Source organism: Haplochromis burtoni, unplaced genomic scaffold, assembly GCF_018398535.1.
Source record: "Haplochromis burtoni strain Fernald_Lab_line unplaced genomic scaffold, NCSU_Asbu1 Contig_591, whole genome shotgun sequence".
In the NCBI taxonomy this organism is placed as follows: Eukaryota; Metazoa; Chordata; class Actinopteri; order Cichliformes; family Cichlidae; genus Haplochromis; species Haplochromis burtoni.
The window spans coordinates 103,680-127,913 of record NW_024582952.1 but is presented as its reverse complement, the minus strand read 5'-3'; the positions used below and the strand labels follow the sequence as shown (position 1 = coordinate 127,913).

Here is a 24,234-nt window from a genome sequence, read left to right as displayed (position 1 = left end):
AAGTCGGCACACCGAGGGAAGATTTCAGATTTTTATGGTGAGAACATGCTGTGAAAAAAAGGAGCAAGGCAAGAACACTTGCATGTACACATGCATAACAGAGAGTCCATCAGGTACAAATTAACATCACTGGCTGCTGCATATTTTTATTGAACACATTTCCTGCGAGAAATTGCTTCGACTGTTTCTCTTATATTGCAGCTTAATCAGTCGGAAAGAAGAAAACACACTGCAGACTATTGCCAGGTTTGTGCTTTGATATTCCTACGAAGCCAAACACCACAGATTAACTACAAGATTTCACTGTTCAACACAGCGCAAGATCACACACATGACACTGAGGATCCTTCACCACAAGGCAGTCACCAGTTTGAAATTTACTAAAATGGGCCTCCTTAATGAACACTTGTTTTTCACTTAGTTTTTCTAACGATGGTTTAAGAAACATTTTTGCTGCTTTGAGAACACTCAGAGCACTTGCTAATAAATCAATCAATCAATTTTGCAACCGCAGTGCCAAAAATAGCCATAAGAAAAAAATGTAAATACAAAATGTCGCCATGAGAAATACATCCATCATAAATATTAAGACACCATTCGGCAGTCTGACAAAGCGCTATGAGGCTGGGAGGGCAGGAGGTTTTGGCAGATTCACAGCAGAGGCGAGATGGAGGAAGACAGAGGGAGGGGAGTAAAGCACAATGAATCAACCAGCCGTCAGTCACCGATGAAGTGTTTGCAGTTCCCGTGTTCTCCTCACCACCGCACGACCTGGCTGCCATAGTCCTCTGTGGTGGCTACCTCCTCTAGCACCTTCATCTCCACCTCCTCCTCTTCCACCTCCTCTGCTCCTCCTCCTCCTATTCCCAGTCTCCAGAGTTCAGCCAAATAGGTCCTGTGCAGCCGCTGTCTCTGCTGCCTCTCCTGCCGTCTCCTGAGCCGCTCCTCCTGGTGTTGCCTCTGGCGGTTATACTGGTAGCGCCGCAGGAACAGCTCCTTGGCATACTCGTAAAGCTCCATGTCGAGGGCGTTGAGCCCTTCGATGCGCCACCGCACCTTCTCGCTGATTCCCACGCTAGCAGCTCGCGTGCTGTTGATCTGCGTGAAGGGCCGGATGAAACGCAGGCCAAACGTCCGTTCAAACAGATACTGCGTCTTGCGCTGAAACTCCGTCAGGCCAAAGAAGGCCATGTTGCGTAGGTTGGACTTGGCGCTTGCGAGCAGCACGCGGCCTCTCTCCAGCTCGCTCATGGACGACATGTTGTAGCATCCCACCAGGCTCAGGTCTGCCAGCATGCGGACTTGCCGGTTGTTAGCAAGGTTCGAAGGGCAGTTCATGAAGTCAGGAAGGGGCACCCCTGTCCAGTCTTCACCGCTGTAACAGGCAGGAAGCTCATCCTGAGTGGGAGGGCGACCATCACACATGTGGAGGGCAGTTTTCCAGGTAGCCCCACGCTGCACGTGCTTCCACTCACTGAGGTAGCGTGACACAGGGTCACGTAGCATAGTGATGTAGTAGAAATTCCTGCAGAGACAGATTAAGAGACGCGTTAGACGAGGTGCTTGGCATGCACATCGCACTAGCTTAAAAATTAATTCCAAGGTAATGACCCAACAATATTGGACATGACAGGAGGAGGTACCCAACAGCATTCAGAACCAGGCTCCTTTTTTCCAAGAGGTAGATAAAAAATCTGAACCCACACTCATTTCTGTATAAACATAAAGTTCACTAAGTGAACATGGAGCAAACATGTTTAAAAAGGCCCAGCTTTTACTTTGAAGGTCTCAAAGGTCTCCATTTCCAGTCGGCATCAAGTGTTAGCAAACGAGTTGGTGTCTTTCACGCAAACTACAGGCAAAAATGACCGTGTATGTGTGGGCGCAGCCTAACTGGCACAAAAAAAGAAGAGTAAAAGTAAGCCAATATTTACATTAGCATAGCTGGAAAATAATAATGAAGGTTTACCAGCAAAAAATTCATAAATCATAAACATGACTTCCCCTAATACCACAAATCAGGCTTTTTGTTTGTTGTTTTAATGCCATGCTAAATTAAACACCTGCTGCCTGTAACTCAATATTTGCATACTGACATAATTTCACTTACAAAGGCAAAAATTCATATTTCAGCTGATCCGCTCACAGTTTATGATGTTTTTTCAACCACTACATAGATATATTTTCTTTATCGTTCTCTTTTAAAACCTCAAACTTCAACTGAGTTACAACAGCACGTGGTATTGAGTACTCAGAGAAAGATACTAAGGTCGAAGAAACGTGTCAGCGAGTCACATTTTCAACACAGCGAAGGAGGATGAAACTATACATCAAATTTCTCATATCCTGCCACAGTTAAAAAAAGAAATATGAGCGGAAAAAAGATAACACAGCATTGGAAGTATATGGAGTGCACTGAAAGTCTGATTAGGGTTTAAATGAAAAACATCACTGAGTATGTCTGAGGGTGTTAGAGAATAATGACATTGAAAGAAACACAAACCAAGCACGCATAGCATTTAATATCCTGCAAATGTGGAATTATTTTTGTTTTTGTCACACCAATTTGCTCCTTCCTGCCTCTAGTAATGAGTTTTTTCATCTCCAGCACCTTTCCTGTCTCTGATCTGCCTCTAACAGCGTTTCAAAAATTGCTGTAACCTAGCTGCACGGAAGCCTTTCAGCAAACAAACACAGCTTTCTGCTCTTATCTATTGATTTCAGTGATGACCAGCATAACAACAAGGTGACTGAGGGAGTCATCGGCAGGAGAAATTCAGCGATTTTCAAAAAGTTTTTTTTATTCCTTCTTCTAAACGAAAACAGCATAGATAAAGGAGAAATTGAAAATGTTCGTCTTGTGTGCACAGATCACCATGACCTTACCATGTCATGCAGAAGCCTGACATAAGGCCTAAATAAAATAAAAAGCGGAACATTTTCTTTCTTTCATTCCGCAAAGCTGAATTTTACTTTCTGGGAGGTTTCAGCTCCAAGGACACTTACCAGCAATGCTGCACTGGAAAATTCTCTTTTAAACCTATTTGCAGGAATGGTTTCAGCACATAACACAAAAAGAAATTTCCTCATCTACTGGTCTTATGACTTGTTGATGTACCTTTCTTGAACCAACTGTTACCCTGCAGGTGTAACAATCCCTTATGGTTTGTGTGTTTCTTTTTATAGTGTAGCACATGAGTGTGCATGTGTGTGACTGCGTGATTAGCTGAAGGTGGGTTTAGTATGCTGGTGCTAATAAAAGCAGTGCCGGAACACACACATTTCACATGGTGCTTTAATTTGAGTTACAGTTTTTATCAGTCAGGCATGAAATGCTTCACAGTTATTGTGAAGCCTCTTTATAAAACAAAACACTGAAAATTGCCCTGAATGACAGCCGACAATTTCTGAGATCTAAAAATCACAGATGGCTAACACAGAGGAAGAGATGATTCAAACCTAAGGCCAATTAATTAGAATTAATAAACTCTTAATAATAAAAAAATTAATAATAAACTCTTTAAATAAATAAAAGAGTTGTGTCTTTGGACTCTGGGGGGAACCTAGAGTACGTGGAGAGAGCCCTGTGCAGACATGAAACTAGTGTACAGACACGAAACCATTGCAGTACTGAGTGTATACTGCAATGGTAAAAATTATCCTAACGAACTCAGATTTTTGCTGCCATCTAGGAAGGGTAGCAAAGTGTAATCATTTATGTAGCTGTTCTATCATTAGCAACTCAAATTTCTTTTATTTGTGTTGTTATTTTACACAGCCCTTAATATCTTCTATGCTTTCTATACTGTTCAAGCCCTCTCGCTCTAAGCTTTCTGCTTAATTTTGCCTTTGTTTGACCTGTTTTTCAAGACATTATACATTTGATTCCTGTTTTACTGAGCTTTTGTAAATTTCTCTTTCATATTGTTTTAATTTTTAGTCATCGTCCTTTAAGAAAAATACTTTTGATTACATTTTCACAAAGGACGAAATGAAAATCAAAAAAGGACACCTATCATGAAAGGAGAGCTGACTGCAGTGATGTTATAAAAGAAATTAATAAAAAGGAGATGAATTTCATCTCATTTTGCTAGTGGAAGAAAAGCAGTAGTGTTTGACTGTAGCATTAAATACTTCTTTGGGTGATGCAACACAACATTAAAACCAGATGCCAAATATCGTTTAGGTTCCTCGAATGCTGTGAAAACAGTTTTGAATCGTCGAGGTATGGACAAAGGGCCTCTGGATTCAATTCAATTCAATTTCATTTATACAGCGCCAAATCACAACAACAGTTGCCTCAAGGTGCAAGGTAGACCCTACAGTAATACATACAGAGAAAAACCAAACAGTCATATGACCCCTTAGCACTTTGGTGACAGTTGGAAGGAAAAACTCCCTTTTAACAGGAAGAAACCTCCGGCAGAACCAGTCTCCAGAGACCGGCAGAACCAGTCTCGAGATAAACTACAAGATGTCACCATCTTGTAGTTTATCTCGCCAGAAAGGTGGTAGTGAATTCTTTTGATTGGAATAATCTGACGTCTGAATCTCTTGCCAATGTAACATCCACATGAGTCCCAGGATGTGGTATTAGCAGAACGCTGGACTGTTGGATAATGTATACCGGATGTAAAAAGAGCATCTGTACAGCTGTAATAGCTTAAACTTCAATGCTAAACTGAATAAAATGTGATTAATTGAGAGAGCATTTGTGCTACAGAGTAAAGACTGCACAGCCAAACAGCCCTAAGAGGTCAGCAATTTAGCAATTATTGCCAGACAGCAATATCAATCAGTTGTGATATATACTTAAGTGAGTGGTGTAATGATATCACAGCAGAACACCCGCAGACAGACACACCATCCAGAGATAATAGCCATGCACAGTGCAAACTAAGTGAATTACTCTGCCGTCTTTACCGAGTTGAACAGACAGCAGTAGATGGATGGGCACACAAGAGCGCCTCACAAAAACAGCCTTTGTTGTACTTCCTGGAAAACAGCTCAGCCTTTTCCTCCTCCTGCGCCTATCATCTATCTGTACAGCTAACCACAAGACAGTCAGATCAATAAATGTCCATGCAAAGCAGCCTTTGTGCGTCTGTGCTTTCATCATGACCTATTGACAAAGAGCAGTAAATGTCAAAGCTCTCTGCTTACTCGTGTCAGGGACAGAGGCGCGGGTCACGCGAAGAAGGTCAAGAATGATTCCTCACTGGGTGTGTAGTTGGAGTCTTCTCATGCAGCAAACATAAACTCTCACTTTGATCGAGAATTTTATGGCGTTTATGAAAGCAGAAAATAACCATGACCTCAACCATAGGAAGTGTTCTTTTGAATCTGAAGTGGCTAAAGTGCTTTCAGTAGAAACATTTCACTCTAAAACGGAAGGTCTTGTTAAAGAGCATTTGTTGAAAGCTGAAGTAAAGTAAATTTGTTTTGGCTACTTGGGAATATTAACTCATTTGTTAGAATAAATGTTTCCCTGCATTCATGAGCTAACGTTTTCTGTCCACTAGTTGTGACAGGGCAGAGAGCGGACAGGACAGAGGACCAGCATAATTAGCTAAAAAGGGCGAAAACAATAGCAGAGGTTCGGAGTCCTGCAGAGTGAAGGGATCATTTTCGTGAAATGAACTGCAGAGTAGCCCCTCCGCAAATCACTACCTGAGGGGTTTGTGTCTCCCAGGAATCCCAGGGGCTATATTGTCTGGGGGCTTTTGCCCCCTGGTAGGGTCTCTCATGGTAAATTGGTTGTGGGTGAGGGACCAGACAGAGAGCGATTCAGAAGACCCCTATCAGAAGACCATCAAGGGAACAATTCATCCTGCCCTGCAGGAGGCACCATAGGGGTCGGGTGCTTTGTGAGCTCCTGGTGGGCCGATCCCTGGCTACCAAGACTAGCAATTCACACAGTCATTTAAGGATAGTATTAATTTGGTCATTTTAACATTGTGATACCATATACAGGGTCGGCCATTTATATGTGTTAGCAGAGCTGCTCTGGGCAGCGTTATGGCACGATAATCTTGAGGGAGAATAGAAAGTCGACACACATATCTCAGTCCTGACGGAGGACTCTCCCACTACACCTCTCCAGTGCATTCACAGAGTCGTTGCATGGTAAGACATGGATGGGGAGTGGGCGGAGCCTTTTACCGTCATTTTATTAAGACGCAAAGTACAAACACCTGTGGACACACAATCCAACAATATGGATACACCGTAATAACATGGGAATGGTTGGTAATATAAAAAGTCCTGTTCGTGGCACATTAGCATATGTGAGGGGGCAAACTCCTCGAGATGGGTGGGGACCATGGTGGCCATTTAGAAGTCGGCCATCTTGGATACAACTTTTGTTTTTTCAATAGGAAGAGGGCCATGTGACACATCAAACTTATTGGTAATGTCACAAGAAAAACAATGGTGTGCTTGGTTTCAACGTAACTTTATTCTTTCATGAGTTATTTACAAGTTTCTGACCACTTATAAAATGTGTTCAATGTGCTGCCCATTGTGTTGGATTGTCAATGCAACCCTCTTCTCCCACTCTTCACACACTGATAGCAACACCGCAGGAGAAATGCCAGCACAGGCATCCAGTATCCGTAGTTTCAGGTGCTGCACATCTCGTATCTTCACACCATAGACAATTGCCTTCAGATGACCCCAAAGATAAAAGTCTAAGGGGGTCAGATCGGGAGACTTCCATTCAACTGGCCCACGACGACCAATCCACTTTCCAGGAAACTGTTCATCTAGGAATGCTCGGACCTGGCACCCATAATGTGGTGGTGCACCATCTTGCTGGAAAAACTCAGGGAACGTGCCAGCTTCAGTGCATAAAGAGGGAAACACATCATCATGTAGCAATTTCAAATATCCAGTGGCCTTGAGGTTTCCATTGATGAAGAATGGACCCACTATCGTTGTACCTGATATACCACACCAAACCATCACTTTTGTTGTTCCAACAATCTTGGAGGGATCCATCCAATGTGGGTTAGTGTCAGACCAATAGCGGTGGTTTTGTTTGTTAACTTCACCATTCACATCAAAAGTCCTGTTCGTGGCACATTAGTATATGTGAGGGGGCAAACTCCTCGAGATGGGTGGGGACCATGGTGGCCATTTAGAAGTCGGCCATCTTGGTTAGAACTTTTGTTTTTTCAATAGGAAGCATTCCTAGATGAACAGTTGCCTGGAAAGTGGATTGGTCGTCGTGGGCCAGTTGAACGGCCCCCAAGGTCTCCGGATCTGACCCCCTTAGACTTTTATCTTTGGGATCATCTGAAGGCAATTGTCTATGGTGTGAAGATACGAGATGTGCAGCACCTGAAACTACGGATACTGGATGCCTGTGCTGGCATTTCTCCTGTGGTGTTGCTATCAGTGTGTGAAGAGTGGGAGAAGAGGGTTGCATTGACAATCCAACACAATGGGCAGCACATTGAACACATTTTATAAGTGATCAGAAACTTGTAAATAACTCATGAAAGAATAAAGTTACGTTGAAACCAAGCACACCATTGTTTTTCTTGTGACATTACCATTAAGTTTGATGTGTCACATGGCCCTCTTCCTATTGAAAAAACAAAAGTTCTATCCAAGAAGGCCGACTTCTAAATGGTCACCACCCATCTTGAGGAGTTTGCCCCCTCACATATACTAATGTGCCACGAACAGGACTTTAATATTACCAACCATTCCCATGTTATTACGGTGTATCCATATAAATGGCCCACCCACCCTGTACTATTGCTTCCTCCTCCCCACTATTGCCAAAGTGCTTGCTCATAGGGGGTCGTATGATTGTTGGGTTTTCTCTGCATGTATTATTGTGGGTCTACCTTACAATATAAAGCACCTTGAGGCAACTGTTGTTGTGATTTGCCGCTGTATGAATAAAACTGTATTGAATTGAACTATAAACCCTTTTTTATGGTTTTTAATAAAGCTTCTTTATAAATGCAATGACTGTTCTAGTGGCTATTTGATTGATGCCTGAGATTACAGGCTCTATGTTTGTAGATACCCCCTAACATTTAGCATTAGGTGCACCAATTACTTAACATTAACATTAGCTAAACTTGACATAGTCTTGCCGATGATTATTTTTTCCAAGTAATTGACATTCTATAATCTGCAATACAGAGCTGAGAAACTCTAGCTTTTCAACCTTTTCCTGTGATGCTCATTGCTTTTGCATGTTAGTTCTATCCAGCATGATCTCTTCTTTATCATCCATTTATATCAGATATCGTCTGCCTTCAGTCCTAGTTAATTCCACATGTGTCAAATCTTTCAGGCCTGAACATTTTCAATGTTTTCAGGTTCTCGATCGATCGAGCCAAAGCCTGATGCTCATTCAAACCTCAGAGAAGTTTGAACAAAGCTACCTGAAGCTACGGTCAAATAATAGCTCAGTCATTGCCAACACACAACAGTGGGTGTGAGATCATGCATGTTGGTCCTGAAGGCAAAATTAAATCGGCTTGTCGTATTTTGCTGGCGATCAATCTGACACCTTGTCAATGTCCTCGTTGCTGCCTGTCACCTTACCCCACACAGCAAACCTGCAAACACTATTGATCGCCCTCTTTCCATCTCTCTTCCTGATTGTCTCTGTCTTAATCTCTAAATCATCATCAAAAAGCTACAGAGGAAACTCACAGCAAAAGATCGATATGTGCCTTGTTAATTCACTCACTACCATCAAGGACGCCATCAGACTCATGATAAAAGCCTTGATGGAAGCTTTTTATGCCACAGAAAAACCAGCCAATAGAGAAGCTTTGTGGATCCACAGCAATCTTGTTTATTTTCTCTTTTAAAACCTGAAAATGGATTATGTTGTATTTGAGACCCTCGTATTTGCTATGGCTCAGCTTTGTACTGTTCCAATACACGCTGTGAATGAAGTATCGCTTTCTGAGGTATTTCTATCAGCCAAGATGGGAGAAGAAGTGACTCTTAAAACAAGCACAGGGCAGGACAATTTCGCTCCTGAAGCCCGGGGGTTGATAACTTACGCAGTTGGAGCAGATCAATTTTAAAGGTGTTTCTTTGCCCCCAAGGGATCTAACATGGAATTACAAATTGCCTCAGCCACCGCCATCCTTAGTCACACGCTCCTGCTGTCTCCACATTTCAGTTTCATCTTTCCAGAAGTCATTTTTAAATGCTAAAATTGACTGATTTGCCAACAATATTATGATTTGAGTAAATAGAGAAGAAACAACTAGTTATTAGTGTTTATAGTAACTTGTGGTTACTAGTCAGTAAGTAATTTAAGTAAGTTCATTATTGCATTATCTACTTCCTTTCTTTTCATGCTACAAGTTGGAAATAAACTCCTCTTTGTGCATTTACTTTTTCTATGTGGATGACATAGCAGCTGTATGAATCGGTGCACATTATTTCCATCCACCACCCTGTCCCTGACGTATGGTATCAGTTACTAGCTATCATAGACTGGTATGATAGCACAATCCAGCTACATAGAAGATCACCCAGCCGTCTATCCAAGTTTAGGATTTATTAATACAAATATATTAATGTAAATTTGTATTTGTAGTTCAGTCAGAATAACATCAAATAGAGGTTGTGGAAAATATTTTTCTTTCATTAATTCATCAAATAATGAAAATCTTGTCAAAACAAACCTAAACAACCCCAATGAAGAAGATAATCTGAGTGTTAAACTGTATAAATAAATTCCCCAGTCCCACCCATGGAAAAAAAAACCTTAGATTTTTTTTATGAGGCCAGAATAAGCCTGTATATAAATGTCTACAGCAGCTAACGCTGCATTTAGCTATCATTCTTTCTCAAATTGCCTCTTGGTGAATGGAAGGCTACAGAAGAGCAAAAGGAAAAAGTTAGAAGAGTTTGAAAAAAACCCCACTACAGACAGCGGATATCTGCAAATCCAGGAACAAGTTAGACAACTAGAAGAGGAATGTCAGAGGGCAGAGGTAAAGGGCACGTTATCAGGATGATCGAGTGAAGCTGCTCAGATGAACTGAGACCACAGAAATCTCATCTCATCAGGCTCTGGACCAAGAGGTCAAGCGGGATCCATTTTCACTCGTCTGTACTAATTTAATCTTTGTGTCCCAATTACAAGCAAAATGATCCCTGTCCCCATCTGCAGCACAGCGGGTTCACCGTCCACCAAGCACAGCACACACAGAAACTACAACACAGTACTTTCTCTTTGAGTAGTAAATGGTCTCTCAGAAGTGCACTCTCCCCTCTGAAACATTACCCAGTTGTGGAGAGTATCTGCAGGTACCACTGCTTGATAACTGATACAGAACATAGATTTAGAGGGAGAGCTTGAGGAGAGAAGAGATGGGCAAGGGCTGCACTGTGATCTTCATTGGTCAGAGATATCAAAAGCTATTTTCAGCAATAAAAAAAGCCTCAGGGATGGTGGTGTGGAGATATGGGGACGGAGAAAAACGCCGTGTCCAGGCAAGCCGGGTGTGAAGGTGTGGTTTTGCTAAAAACTGGGTGATAGACTACCTAAAGAGCTGGAGGCCACTTATATTTGAATTGAGTAATCAACAGTTCAATATAAATTTATATTTGCAACAGAAATCTCCAATTATGAAAAAAATAAAAATGTCTGCCTTTCAGATGTAATTCTCCATAAGGTTCTTTTTTTTCCTTTTTTTTTTTTTAGACACAACCATGTCAAGAATAGCACCAGGGACATCAGCACACTTACCTGGCATGTGCAGACTTAGTCATTACAGTGTCTTAGCCTCAACCTTAGTTTGACATCTTAATCTTTGCAGCTTTGTCAGGTGTCAGCTTTTCCTCTCGGTCCATGTACATGGAGTAGGGATAAAAGGAAGACTACACTTGAAAAGGATACTAAAATGAAGTAAAAAGGACTAAATCTGAAGTGTAGTCCCTAAACAATTTAGCAGTTTCATGTTGGCTCGTCTGTCTTATACCAAAAGATCTAACCGATTTTAATCCTTTTTAACAAAAACTTCCTGCTTTTGATTTTTTTTCCCCTTGTTTGAAAAAAAATCTAAACACACACCAAAACACAGCCAGTCCCCACCCATCCCCACCCCCCTCCCCCACAATAAAGTCTGTCTTCGACTGTCCCTAATCCCCCGAAGGAGTATGAAGATTACCAAGATCCTCTGAAATATCTCTTATTTCTCACTAAAATACAGGACACTGCTCACTGCCTTAAAGAGTGCAGTGAAAGCTTTGATTTTTTTCAGAATTCGGGCAATTTTACTTTTTTTCCTTCTACTTTAACACTATTTCTTTACTTTTTAGGAGAAGGATTTAAACCAGACATTTACACACAAAAGAAATGTCTAGATAAAAGATACTTGTTTGTGTAACTCTGTGTCTCTCTTATTATGGTTAGTTATCAATCAACAACCAGACTACTAAACAAGCAGTTGGTGACAGTGGGAAGGAAAAACTCCCTTTTTACAGGAAGAAAGCTCTGGCAGAACCAGGCTCAGGGAGGGAAGATTGGCACTTATGTCATTTTTTTTTCCAGTTGAAAATGGAGAAGCAAGAATTACTTCTCTGACATAAGTGCTGTCTGAGAAGTGACAGCTGTCATTCAGGAGAATACTGCTGCAGTTACCCACACCCTAAGCACTGGTGTAAATGCTACATAGCTGTAGTAACTTTCCTCAAGCAAAGCAATCAATGTTACATGTATACTGGGGCCGTAAGGTTGCAGTTTTTCAAGGCAGTTATACATGATTTTCATCAGATGTCAAATGCATCAGTGATCTGTTAAAGACTTAAAACAATAAATAAAAATAAATCATACATAAAGTATAAATAATAAAGCATAATAAGTAATCAGAGTAAATATCAATAGGTCAACAGTTTGGTAAAAAGAAAAAAGAAAAGAAAATAATAAAAAAATATATATTGTAAATGTGACCTGAATCATAAAGCATGTGATTGAGGTCACCTTTACAATGATACTGGCATAACAGGCTAGTATTGAAGGCTATTTTGAATGCAGACAGACGTCACTAAGAATCTGGTGAGGATATGTTGTGTCACGAGTGTGAAAAGTGTGAAAAGACATACGCTAACACATACCTCGGATTGAGCGCATCAAGCGTCTACACCTCATCATCAAACACTTTGTGTCATATACCTCGTCTGGCGCCACCAAAGGCTAGTCAGAGCTGTATAAGGATAGGAAGAATTTGCAAAGGAAAAAAAAGCCCTCAATGCTAAACATGTGGAGATTTTATCCCTTGTCAGCCTACATCACAATATCAGGCTGCTGCATAGGATCTCCCAAAAGGCCTGTACGTTTACCCTTTCCTAAAAATAAAACTCTGGTGTAAGGTACTGTACATCTACTTTTCCACCCACAGCAAGTGACAAATTAGAAGTTGTGAAATGTCTCCTATACAGAGGTGTGCAAAAATCTACACTCTACATTTCAGACTGGTATCTTTCTGTTCTTTCAAGGATACAGTGTAACATTTAGGCAGATTATAGTTTCGTATGAGATAATGCCACTTACGAGATAAGTGGCTAACTTAAAATCTCTTAATTTTTTAAAATTAGTCGCACAGAATTACAAAAAAAAAGACAACAAAGATAGTTGAAATGATAGTCTTAGGGGCATCAAACTTTACACGAATATCAGAAACATACATCAGACGTCTATGGCGTTATTTTTGTGCCACTATTCTGAGCGCACATAAAAAGAATTTGAGCACACGTAAAAAAAAAAAAAAATTCCAGGTGCAAGTGTTGCATTTTGAGGAGAAATTTATTTTGAGCGAAGAAAAGCTAAATTTGAGTGAACAAAATTCATTGCTGCGTGCAAAAAATGTATTTCAGTGTTTGCTATTATCCATACACACACACACACACACACACAATAGGAGCCCCGCTCGCTCAGGTTTTGCATTTGTGCTCGCTCGCAATGTGTTGCTTTCGCTCTCAACATTTCTGCCCGTGCGCGCTCAACTCTTTCTGTACACCGTTATATTTGTGCCACAAAACCAGTCAATCACAGACTTGGATGCAAAAAAATCTGATTGGCTGTTTTGGTCTCCAATCAGCTCAAAATGACGAAATGCAATATCCCAGAATCCATTTCGTCCAAAACTCAAACGAGGCAGTGGCGGAGGAACACAGAGTTTGAAATATTACTCTTTCTGGGTCACAACTAAACTTTTAAGATATTTTCATGCGAGAATGGTGCTGTGTAAACTTCAAATATCTGCTCGATTTATCAAGACATCACATATTTGCAAAAGTGCTCTAACTTTTTCAGAGATGCCTGTTACCCACGACCTGCCTGGGTGCACACTTGGGTTAAAGATAATATATAAGGTTGAACTGACAGAATAGTGGCACAAAAATAACGCCATAGACGTTTATTGTCTAAAATTAAATCATAGAATTGTCAGGCCTGAACTTTCCAGGGTTGGCTTGCCTAGACTACCCACTAATGTTTAAAAAGCACTAAATCAACAGTATCCTTTACTTTCATTGTTTGTCTCTTCAGTCGCTTGTCGGGTATGCTGCCTGCCAACTTTGCATTCCTAACAGTTATCTCCCCCATTGTTTTAAATTGTACTATAACAGTAGCACAAACTAGCATTGTCACACCAGCCAGTGCTAGCTTTTTTTGGCTTCAGATTAATAACCCTAAGTTAATAAATGGTAAATGCAATAAGTTAAGCAGATAACATGCACAGGAATATTTCTCATAAAAACTAGCCACTATAAGCTACTGTCATACCAGAAGATGTAAACTGTATGTATGAAATTAAACGCAGAAGTAGATTTTACTGACTATGAACTGGTGTAATTAAAGTTGTTGTCTTTAAAAAGTTACAAATTGTCATTTAAAGGAATCCCACACCCACTTGGAGTGTTTTTATGATTTCTGGTTCCTGGAGTTCTCATTTTCTTTTATTTTTGCATTTGTCACACCGATTTTTAACAGCTGTGTTGTTGTCAGCAGCCTGAAATGACCTCATGCGAAAGCATAGACACTGAATTACAGTCAAAGGCAAGGTTGACAGTAAAAAGACAGCATTATGCCCACAGACATTTAAGGTCTCCCCCTTCAGAATGAAAGAAAACCTCAATAATACAAACCCCTCTCTGAAATCTCCACATAAGGCTCTCTGACTCATTGCCACTGTGAGGGAAGATTAATGTCAAGAGACGTTTTTCTCCCAATAGACTATTATTTCCATAAATAATAAAGTATTTCAGTATTTTGATCAAAACTTTCTTACCTTTTTTCCTTCTTGGTTACTAAACCATGTCAGCTTCCTGTTTTTTGTCTTTCCTTATTTTAAAGCCTTTAAAGCCATTATGGCCATCAGTAATAGGGTGCCATTGCCAGATTAATAGCTAAGACCACATTATATGTGTAAGGAATCCTAATTAAAACCCTGGCTCATCTGTGTTCTGGCCATTCTTTGTTTAAATCTGAAATAATGAGGTCAGTAGTAAGGTTACACTCTCTGACTGCTCAGTGTGAGGCCAGCAGTCGAGGACGAGCAAGACTGCCTGGCAATTCAAGCAGGGCTGACATGTGGCCTTACAGCAATTTCATACCCCGCTGCGATCTGAATGCTATAGCCCCGTGCTGTGAGCACAGCCCTGAAGGAGGCTTTGGCAGTGGTGTGCCTATCAAAAACTACTTGAAGTGGCCATGTAAGTTTTACGTGTTAAGAGGGAAATTACGAGACATAAGGATAGCTGGATATGCTGCTTAGATTAAGTCAGGGGTGGATGGGGGGGAATGGCAATCACAGTTCTCATTATATTCTACTTTTGTGAAAGGAGTGTTTGTATTGTGTTGTGTGTTATCAAATTCGCTGTCACCAGCTTGCTGCTGGTCTTACAAGCAAGAAAAACTGTTTGCATGATGCATCCCTATAGCTGAACACTGAACCTGTTTTATGCCAACTCACCTAAAAATGAGGAGCTGATTAGTGATCAGTCTCTAATTTTAGTTGTTTTTTTTACTCACTCACTGAAAAATCTTTCAATATGTCAACAACCTACAATGACAGCAGCATAAAGAGAATAAAATGATAATTACAGATATGAAACATTTCCACCTATTACAGTGCAGGTATGGTCAAGTTTCTCTAATACCCTGCTGTAGTTTATGTATTTGCTTGTGTTATTAGTTTCCACACTGGCAGTGTGTGTGGGAGAGAGGTGACTTCAAGGTGACTATGAAGTGCTGCTCAAAAGCAGACAGATGGTGCTTCTGTATCCAGAACATACCAGCAGGACCAACAACACACAGCAAATGCGCAAAATATTCCCAAAGTACATTAATAAGAAGAATCCAGGTAGAGAAGATATTTCATCACTGAATTGTGTGACCATGAAAAGAGACCGATTTCAACACAGCCAAGGTGTAGATTGTGAACATGCCCTGAAATATTCTCCACATTCAGGGTACAGCAAAGAATTTTTAGACACACTTCACCTCATTTCAAAATCCCCTGAGACCAAAATATGTTTCATTATGCAGTCAGCTAGAGAAAGCTGGGAAGCTTCAATGGACATATACATTCTTGCCTAGTAACCAGTCGCTTTGCATGATTAAAAAAAACAACAACAAAACAACAAAAACTGTAGTTAAGTTATCAAGTGCATTGTTTTTTACCTTAGGGGCCACATTCATACAGTTGCCACATTCCATTTTATTTTTTATTAATATGAAAGTTTTCCCACCATAGTCAAAAGCAATTCTATAATCAAAATGATTAAAAACAATGATTATTAAAGGAACTCACCTGCTGGAGCCTCCCTTGTGTTTACACTGGGACAAAATCATAGAAATATTTCACAGGCGGTGGAAAGATTATGCAAACCTTCAGTCTATGAAATGTTGATGGACTGAAAAAGACAATCGACCTTGGTAGCAACTGGAGGAGTCCTCTCAGCAGCTTCACTGATGTCTTATTTATAATGGCAGTCTATAAGGAAACTGCTTTCTGTGTGATTTTTAAGAAAAACATTTTTAACCAGAATAATGCCCAATGGACGAAATGGGAAAATGGGAAACACCATCGGTTCACATAGAGAGAGATGGAAGTCAAATGAGCTTCATCATCCAAGCTGCCTTATCCAAGTTAGCTTATCCATGCCTTATCTTATTTTCTCCATATCCAAGAACCTAAACCAGCAAACTGAAGAAGATCCGCCTAGTGTTCACTACATTAATTGGCTAAAAAACCACGGTGTCTCTCAAGTCATCAGGTGGAGATCTTTTAAATCTTCCTCGAATCAGATCCAAGCATGATGAAGGTGTTTTCAGTTACTGTCTTCCTGTACTTTGGAACAAGCTTCCTGTTGACCTGAGATCAATTACATCTGTGCACACATTCAAAAACAGACTAAAAACCTTTTTTCCCCGCACAGACTTACACTTAACAGCTGTGTTTTCTCTCCATGTTTTATTTTTGCCATTCTCACAGTCTTAGGCCATTGTAAACCTACACAGGTTCTTTAGTTTTTATCTTATGTGTTAAGCACATTGAGTTTATATATAATGAAATGTGCCATAGAAATATAATTGCCGTTGTCAAGGGTGACACACCTGGAGGCAAAAGGAGGTCCTAGGTCAACTGATGGTCATCCTGGTAGGAAGGACAAGTACCCACAATGCCCTCTCCTAAGCCTAGTCCTATAAAGTTCACTCTGTTTGTAAGACCAAGAAGTGTTATATCAAAACAATCTGCAAGAGTGGAAGCTGCCCTGCTGGATGCTGAAAGACAAAGGAGCAGATCCGGAGCAGAAACTCTTTTCCACCAGAGATCGCTACAACTACTCACAGATCTTGTGGTGAATCTAGTTAAATTTACCCTTTTTAATTTTTCATATTTATTTCCTATCTTATTCATAGCCTTTCCTTTTTTGTTTTCTTTAGGTCACGAGCAGTTGTCCAAGCATTTCACTACATATCGTACTGTGTATGACTGTGTACGTGACAAATAAAATTTGAATTTGAATTTGAATTTTAAATTCAAATTTTATTTGTCCAAGCATTTCACTACATATCGTACTGTGTATGACTGTGTACGTGACAAATAAAATTTGAATTTGAATTTGAATTTTAATCTTGTAGCGGTCCCTGCACAGAGAGCTAAAGGAGACTGCAGTGGGCAGCACATAAATGCAAAAGGCTAAAATATAGAGACACAGCAGCAGAGGCAGAACAATGCAGCTGGTGTACTCAAGTGTTCCCTATAGAGGGGGAATGCAGCACATTTGTGTGTGGCCACGTCAACAACCAGACTCCTGGAGAACATGGGGGTTCAAAGATGGGCTTTTCAACTTACTGTACTATCAAGTCACTGTTACACCCTGCTGAGTGAAGAAGCAGCAGTACCTTTGGAAGAAGAGGAAAAAATTCTTAACTAGGCCACAAGATATCCAACGTGACGGGTAAAATCAGAGGAGGGCACGCCCAGGATGCCAAGTATTAATGTAATGCTCTCTTGAAGTTTCGTAGGCTTATTAAGGAGAAACCCATGAAGGACAGTGCCCTTCTGATGACCCTGGTGAATTTTTTACCCCTCCCACCTTTACAACACTGATTATTCTTAGGGATGTAAACATCAAGTCTTATAAGCTTAACCAGAGCTATTTCCATATGGCTGCCAAGTTGCAAGACTTGCTTCTACAAGGACTTTGCTTAAGTCTAAATTTAATTAAAGCCATTAAATGCTGGAAAATTTAATTCAATGAAATTTAAAGGCGCAACACAGGAAAGAGGCAACAAACTAGATACAAAACCTTATTTGCGAGTCTGTGGGGACTGACTAGCCTGAAGCAGCTGTTAGAAGAATGGCAGTTCCTGGATTTTCTACATTGGCCCTTCCTTTTTCCTTTTAAGCCTTTTTCTAACATCCTTTTAAAGCTTTCATTGACAAACTTTGATAACAGAGCAAGCTGATGCTTTACGACTTTGAATTACATGTCTTCATTTAATGTGACAACAACTCAAGAAAAGAGTTATGACCACTCAAGCGGCATCGGTATTGAAGAACAAGCTGATGTGGGTTAATCTACATTTGCAATAGCAGGAGTTAAACAATGGAAGCAGGATATGCCCGCTCATCTGGGATATGATGAGATCAGCTCCAGATAAATGATACTTATGCACGGACCCTCCAACTATACACGGCAGGTGCACAAGCCAAAAAGGTACAAAAGCACAAGCTTAACCTTGATGAAAAAAATCAAGCTAATAAAGGTCTCTGAAACATAAAGTAGCAGAAAATGATAAAATATAAACTTTTTACCCATGTTATGTGTTTTTGTCTGTCTCTGTCTGCAAACTACATCACATCCTGCTTAATGTAGCTTTGAGATAAAAGTGGGCTTCATCTATTCCCAGGTTTGATCACTGACTGTCTGCACTCTTGTTGCTATCTGTGACTTTAATATCAACATGCTTTGACTAAGTTGGATTTTCTTTTGCAGTCAGACGAGGGAAAATGTTTTGAGTGCTTTGCTACTTATGATTATGCCCTAACTTCGGTATAGTATAAAGCAGCGAGGATTATAGATATTTGGGAAAACAGCTCTAACACTATTTAACCTCTCTTTAGAACACAGGGATCAAGGCTGAAATACAAATAAATCTAGCGAGGCAGGATGATCTTACAGAACGGATCAGAGTAGCATTACATATCGTATTAAGATGAGTCGTAACACGTCTCTATAAAAACACAAACACACACGGACTCTGTTCTATTTCTCCTGCTCCCTTCGCTGTGTGCGTCACAGTCCATCGTGAGTGGTCTGCATCGCCTGAAGTGACAAGACAAGAGTCTTTGAGTTCTGATAAAGCTGCATGAAACCTGGTGGCAATACAGATGACTCTGCGATTCAGCAGCTTTAATCTAAAACGACAGAAAGCCTTCCCTTAATTGTTCCTTTCCTTCCACGGCGCTCTGCGCTGCGTAATGGTTCCCCAATATTTCTTCCTAAAGGTGGCGGACAGAAAATCAAGCAAGCATTATGCTGCGGGAAATGAAAACTTCGGGTGACAGATTTGTGGCTGTTAAGTGAGTTATGACTCACAGCTCTTCCAACAAATTCACGGGTATAAGCTGAGTTGTGACTCATGGTGCATTTGGCTCCGATTTGATACCTTCTTCTAGAACATACACACAGCAAATTGCAGCAGCACACTGAATGCCATTAGACAGCAGACGCTGATTTGATCCTTATTAAGATGCCAGATTTCTAAAAGCCACTCAGGAGCAGCAGTGACCTCTGACCTTGCTGTGGAATGGCAGAATGAGTGGTTCTCTGCATGGATCAATGTCACATTACCAGTGAGCTCGTCCCCCGAGGTACTTTGGTGTCCTATATCAGCGATTGTCTGGTGCATATGAGCCACAGAATAATTGACACCCAAAAGTGTTCATTTTACAGTCATTATCTCCATGAGTGGAAGCATGATCTCCCATCTACCACTTCCTGTTTTCTTTTACTCATATAAAATGACTATTTTAAATAGAAAGGGCTGCATAAACCAGATTTGTTTCCATCTTTAAACATGAAGTCACCTCGCCAGCCAGCTGAATGTCAACGCTAATGAGTGCTGATTATTCTCTAGCCATTATATTGAGTTGACAAGTGTTGACTGAAGTGTTGTTGATTCACTCATAGCGCTGATTTGGCTCTGAGGTGACTCCTCAAAACTATTCCAAAGCCTTAAATTAAGTCTGATGGCTGCCACTGAGAGCAGTTAATGGATTTGGAGGATTCTTGAAGGCACTCCTCATCCTCGTCTAGCCCCTTTAACACTCACAGTAACATATGGAGATTTGCTCTCTCAACCAATTGCAGAGCAAATTGGCTTCAACACGCAGCCGGAAAACCTCAGAGGACCGTGCCCTTCTTAAGTGATTTACTACCTTAAGCTTAGCTGTGCTGCTCCTGTAATTACAGCAAATTGAAACAAACCTGCGGATGAGGAAGCGACTTGTCTGCTCAGCTGTTTGCAAGTGTGCTGGAGTGGACATGCAATGCGGTGCTCATGTTGACACTGCAGCTTTATCAGCCCTATACCCTGCATTACATGCCAATAAGGAGAATTGGTGTCATGACCTACAATGTTGATTTGGCACTTCAAGATAAGCAAAGCAGATATACAGTGGGAGAAAATAATTATTCGATCCCCTTCTGAATTTCTAAGTTTGCAACTTACAAAAAATAAAAATAATAATAATAAATTTTATTTATAGGTGCCTTTAAAGACCCTCAAGGCCACATTACATTAGTATCAATCAATTACAGATCATTACATGTTCAAAAAAAAAAAAAAAAAAGAGTCAATCAGTTAATCAATACTCCTGATGGCAGCTTGTTATGTGTATTAAGCACATCTGCCACAGAATCGATTTCTTCCATTCCAACCTCCCCACCAGAGAAAACGGAGCTCTCTGGCATCAAATTGATCTGCCATGTTTGGATTAGATTTAACATATTGATGATTGGTGATTTAACATATCACCTTACCATCTATCTCATTGTGATACCATATACTATCACTTCCTGTTAAAAGGGAGTTTTTCCTTCCCACTATCGCCAGAGTACTTACTCATAGGGGGTCATATGATTGTTGGGCTTTTCTTTGTATGTATAATTGTAGGGTCTACTTTACAATATAAAGCACCTTGAAGCAACTGTTGATGTAATATGGCCCTGTATAAATACAATTTGAATTGAATTCTTGTGCAGAATGACTTCAACAGATTGATGGACCAATGGGCATGGCCAAGTAAAATCTTTGACAAGAACCTTCCTCCTTCAGCTGAGCTGAAGCTTCAAGCTGCCAAACAGCAGCCAAAAAACTAAAAGACTTTTTGAAGTTGTCCAAAATCCTTCCTGAAATGTCTGCTAACCTGGTGATCAACTACAAGACACATTTTACCGCTGTCCTTGGCAACAAGGATTTCTTCACCAAGTGCTAAGTCATGTTTTGCTTTGGAATCAAACGTTTATTTTATTGAATGATATGCAATGATATCAATTTTATGTGTTTTTTCCCCTGCATTTCTGCCTCTCTCCATAAACATGAAGAGAGTGTATTTCTTTGTAAGTGAGCAAACTTACAAATTCAACAAGGAATCTAATAATTATTTGTCCCAATGCATATCTTAGCCTATTAACTATAAAATTACAAACACATTTAAAAACACACAAAAGAATACAGTGATTTGAAATGGAAATCACTGCATGGGCTCTGGAACACATCTGAAAAGCATTTTCTCTCAATGTAATTCACCCCTGACTCGTGCAAAATTCCCCGGGCTAAAACTAATTCAAGATGAACTGAGGCAAAGTGGAAAACTGTCTAGTGGACTAATCAGAATTTGAAATTCTTTTCAAATCTCATGAATGCCCCCGGAGCTAAAGAACGATTGTCTACGTGCAATCACTGCACTCAGTTCAAAAGCCAGAATTTGTTTTATTGGGGAGGTGCACCTAACTGCCTGCCACACCATTTCCAAGGAAGCCCATTGTCTTGATTATTTAGGTAGAGGGTTAAATATGATGTATTTCCATTTGAGAGGGTTGCACAGATTTCAAGACTGTAGCTCACACGTTCACTCAGTTCAGTATTTAGCAAAAAAATGTGCCAAAAAATGTGTAGGAAAAATATGCAAGGTGAATACATAAAGGATCGTCAGGTTTTGACGATGAATTGCTTAAAACATCAACAAACTGTGAGAGCCACCTTATTAACACTTGCTTGTTGAGTCACTCACTCATTAGTTTAGCCTGATTAGTCACTTATCCATTTGCCCTTTTGTTTACCTATGGTACTTAATGAATGATTGAATTAGAATACAGTTGACTGATTGGCTTTTTAATGCATGCACTCATTCTTGTACTGACTGATTGAGTGAGTGAGTGTGAAAGAGAGGTTAGAGATATCTTTAAGTTTCATTTTCAAATTAATTCATTTATTTCATTGATTTATTCATTCTTAAGCTGATAAGAGAGCCAAATGCTTAAAGTGAATAAATGAGTGAATCAATCTGAATAACTGAGGTTGAATAAATTAGAAATCAATCACTCAATCAGTGCCCTGTTGCATACATATGTCAGAGAGACTATGGCTAACTTGAATAGAGGAATAAGCAGACTTTATTTCTATTTCATTGTTTGGCTTATTAACACAATGAATAAGTAATTCAAGAGTGATAGTGTGCCTCACTTATGTGTAGCACATACAGTGGGTTGACATACAAGTAAGAGGTAGCTGGTTCAGTGAATTTGTCTGTGAAGCAGTTAAAACATGAATGAATGAATGAATGAAATAACCATAACCATAACCATATCAGCTGAGCAAACGGATCCACTGATGAAATAATAAGTTAATCAAATCACGTTCACAAACACGAGATCACACCTGTCCAGCAGGTCACCCCTCACCTTTTGCCATTTGGGGTGTTCTTCTTGTCCCTCTTGTTCATCACTACAGGCACGCAGCTCGTGAGCTCGGTCCAGTCTGCATGCAACCCGCAGCTCCAGCCCGTGGAGAACCGCGAGAAGAGCCACGATTCGGCTTTCCCGGGCCGGTGACAGGTGCATTTCCTCTGGCCGGCCAAGCAGTCGCAGGGCTGCTCCAGCTGGATGTTTTTGACCAGGTGCCGCCCAAACGTGGTCCCGCCGGTCTTCTGTATGTGCAGGAACACCATTACATCGTCCCCGCGGATGTTGAAGTCGACGCGCCGGTCCAGGTCCCGTTCCGTGAAGTTGAATCTGGATGTGATTTTGGAGGGGAGATCCTCGTCCGCCTCCGGCTCCGTGTAAACCAGCTCCAGCCCCGCAGAGTAGCGCTGGAAGAGCCCCTTCTCGTCACTTCTGAAGTAGCAGGTGTTGCTGTCCGCCGGGCACACATACTGATAGCCGATCATGAGGAAGAGCACCGCCGCAATGGGGATGAAGATGAGTCTATTGAACTTCTCCTCCATGGTGGAAAACTCCTAAATCACGCCGTCGGCACAAACGGTAGCGTGACGTCCGAGTGGGTCCTCTTCCTCCCCCCGTCTCATCCTGCACTTTGAGCTCAGGGTGATCGCCCGGAGTCTAAGTCCCGACGGCAGGTGAGAACTCTTCCTGCAGGGAAGCTTTGACCGGCCTCGTCCTGCACCAGGACAGCACCACTTCTCAAACTTAAGGCTGTCACTTTGAGTCCAGCTGCTTCCTCAGAGGTTCAAACATATTTCAGCTTAAATGTGTCAAAGTGCTGCCATAACTCTGGTGCAGTAACAGCTCCCAAGCACTCAGAGCGGAACCACGCATCCACGCTCGCGGTCCTGCCAACTGCTGATCGGTATCTTAGCCAAGAGTAGAGCTAGGAGCAAGAGACAGACAATTTAAGAGATAAACTTCCGCTCAAGACTTTCAAAATACATTGCTTTACCATATTAAATTAACATGAAACAATTGAGGTAAGGTCCAATTAAACTACATTGCTTGACTATATGCAGCTAAAAAATAAAAGAAATATCAAGGCAATATATTTTGCATATTCTTTATTAATGATTTCTTGTATAATTTTGTTTCTTTCAGCTTGTTTGAACTCTGAATATTGCTTTTCTAAATAAATAAAACTTTTCACTGTATCATTTTGGTTTGAGGGTTATTCACACTGTCCCAGCAACAGTCCATCAAAACTACACTCAAACTACAAATTACTCATTACTCAGTCCAGACAGACTAGCTAACGCATTTTAGACCTTGGGCCTGTTATAAGCTGTTGATCAGCCCAGATCATCCATCCCTATTCTTCAATAACCCAGTTTCGCCTTGCCTGTTATAGGTACTGATGTACTTAAATCACACAGGGAGTGCCAATGAGTGAAATCACATGGAGTTCATGCTTTTATCTTGAAGTACAAATAGTACAATTTCCTGTTTTATTGTCGCTGCCTTGTTTCAACATCTGCGCCAGTCATCTGTCCCGGCTGCCGTGTCGGTGACGCAACCGCATCTCTAATCACACACACACACACACACACACACACACACACACACACACACACACACACACACGAGCGCGCTATTTGAGTGCCCTGGAAACTTTCCTCTTTGAAAAGTCACAAGAATTAAATTAAAAATGGAATTATATTGAGTCTTCAAGCGGAAATAATGTATGCACGCAGGATAATAATTGTATTTTTCCCATTT

General features: G+C 40.7%; 1 protein-coding gene across 1 annotated transcript; it reads right to left on the bottom strand.

The window, feature by feature from the left end:
* Nucleotides 1-17: 17 nt before the first annotated feature.
* On the bottom strand, nt 18-23,398 carry LOC102290191 (heparan-sulfate 6-O-sulfotransferase 3-B). The gene is made up of 2 exons (XM_005948568.2): nt 22,474-23,398; nt 18-1,525 (listed from the first exon to the last, which is right to left on the bottom strand). The coding sequence occupies exons 1-2, from the start codon at nt 23,013-23,015 to the stop codon at nt 757-759; spliced, it is 1,311 nt and encodes a 436-aa protein (XP_005948630.1). The 5' UTR covers nt 23,016-23,398; the 3' UTR covers nt 18-756.
* Between the last annotated feature and the right edge of the window lie 836 nt (nt 23,399-24,234).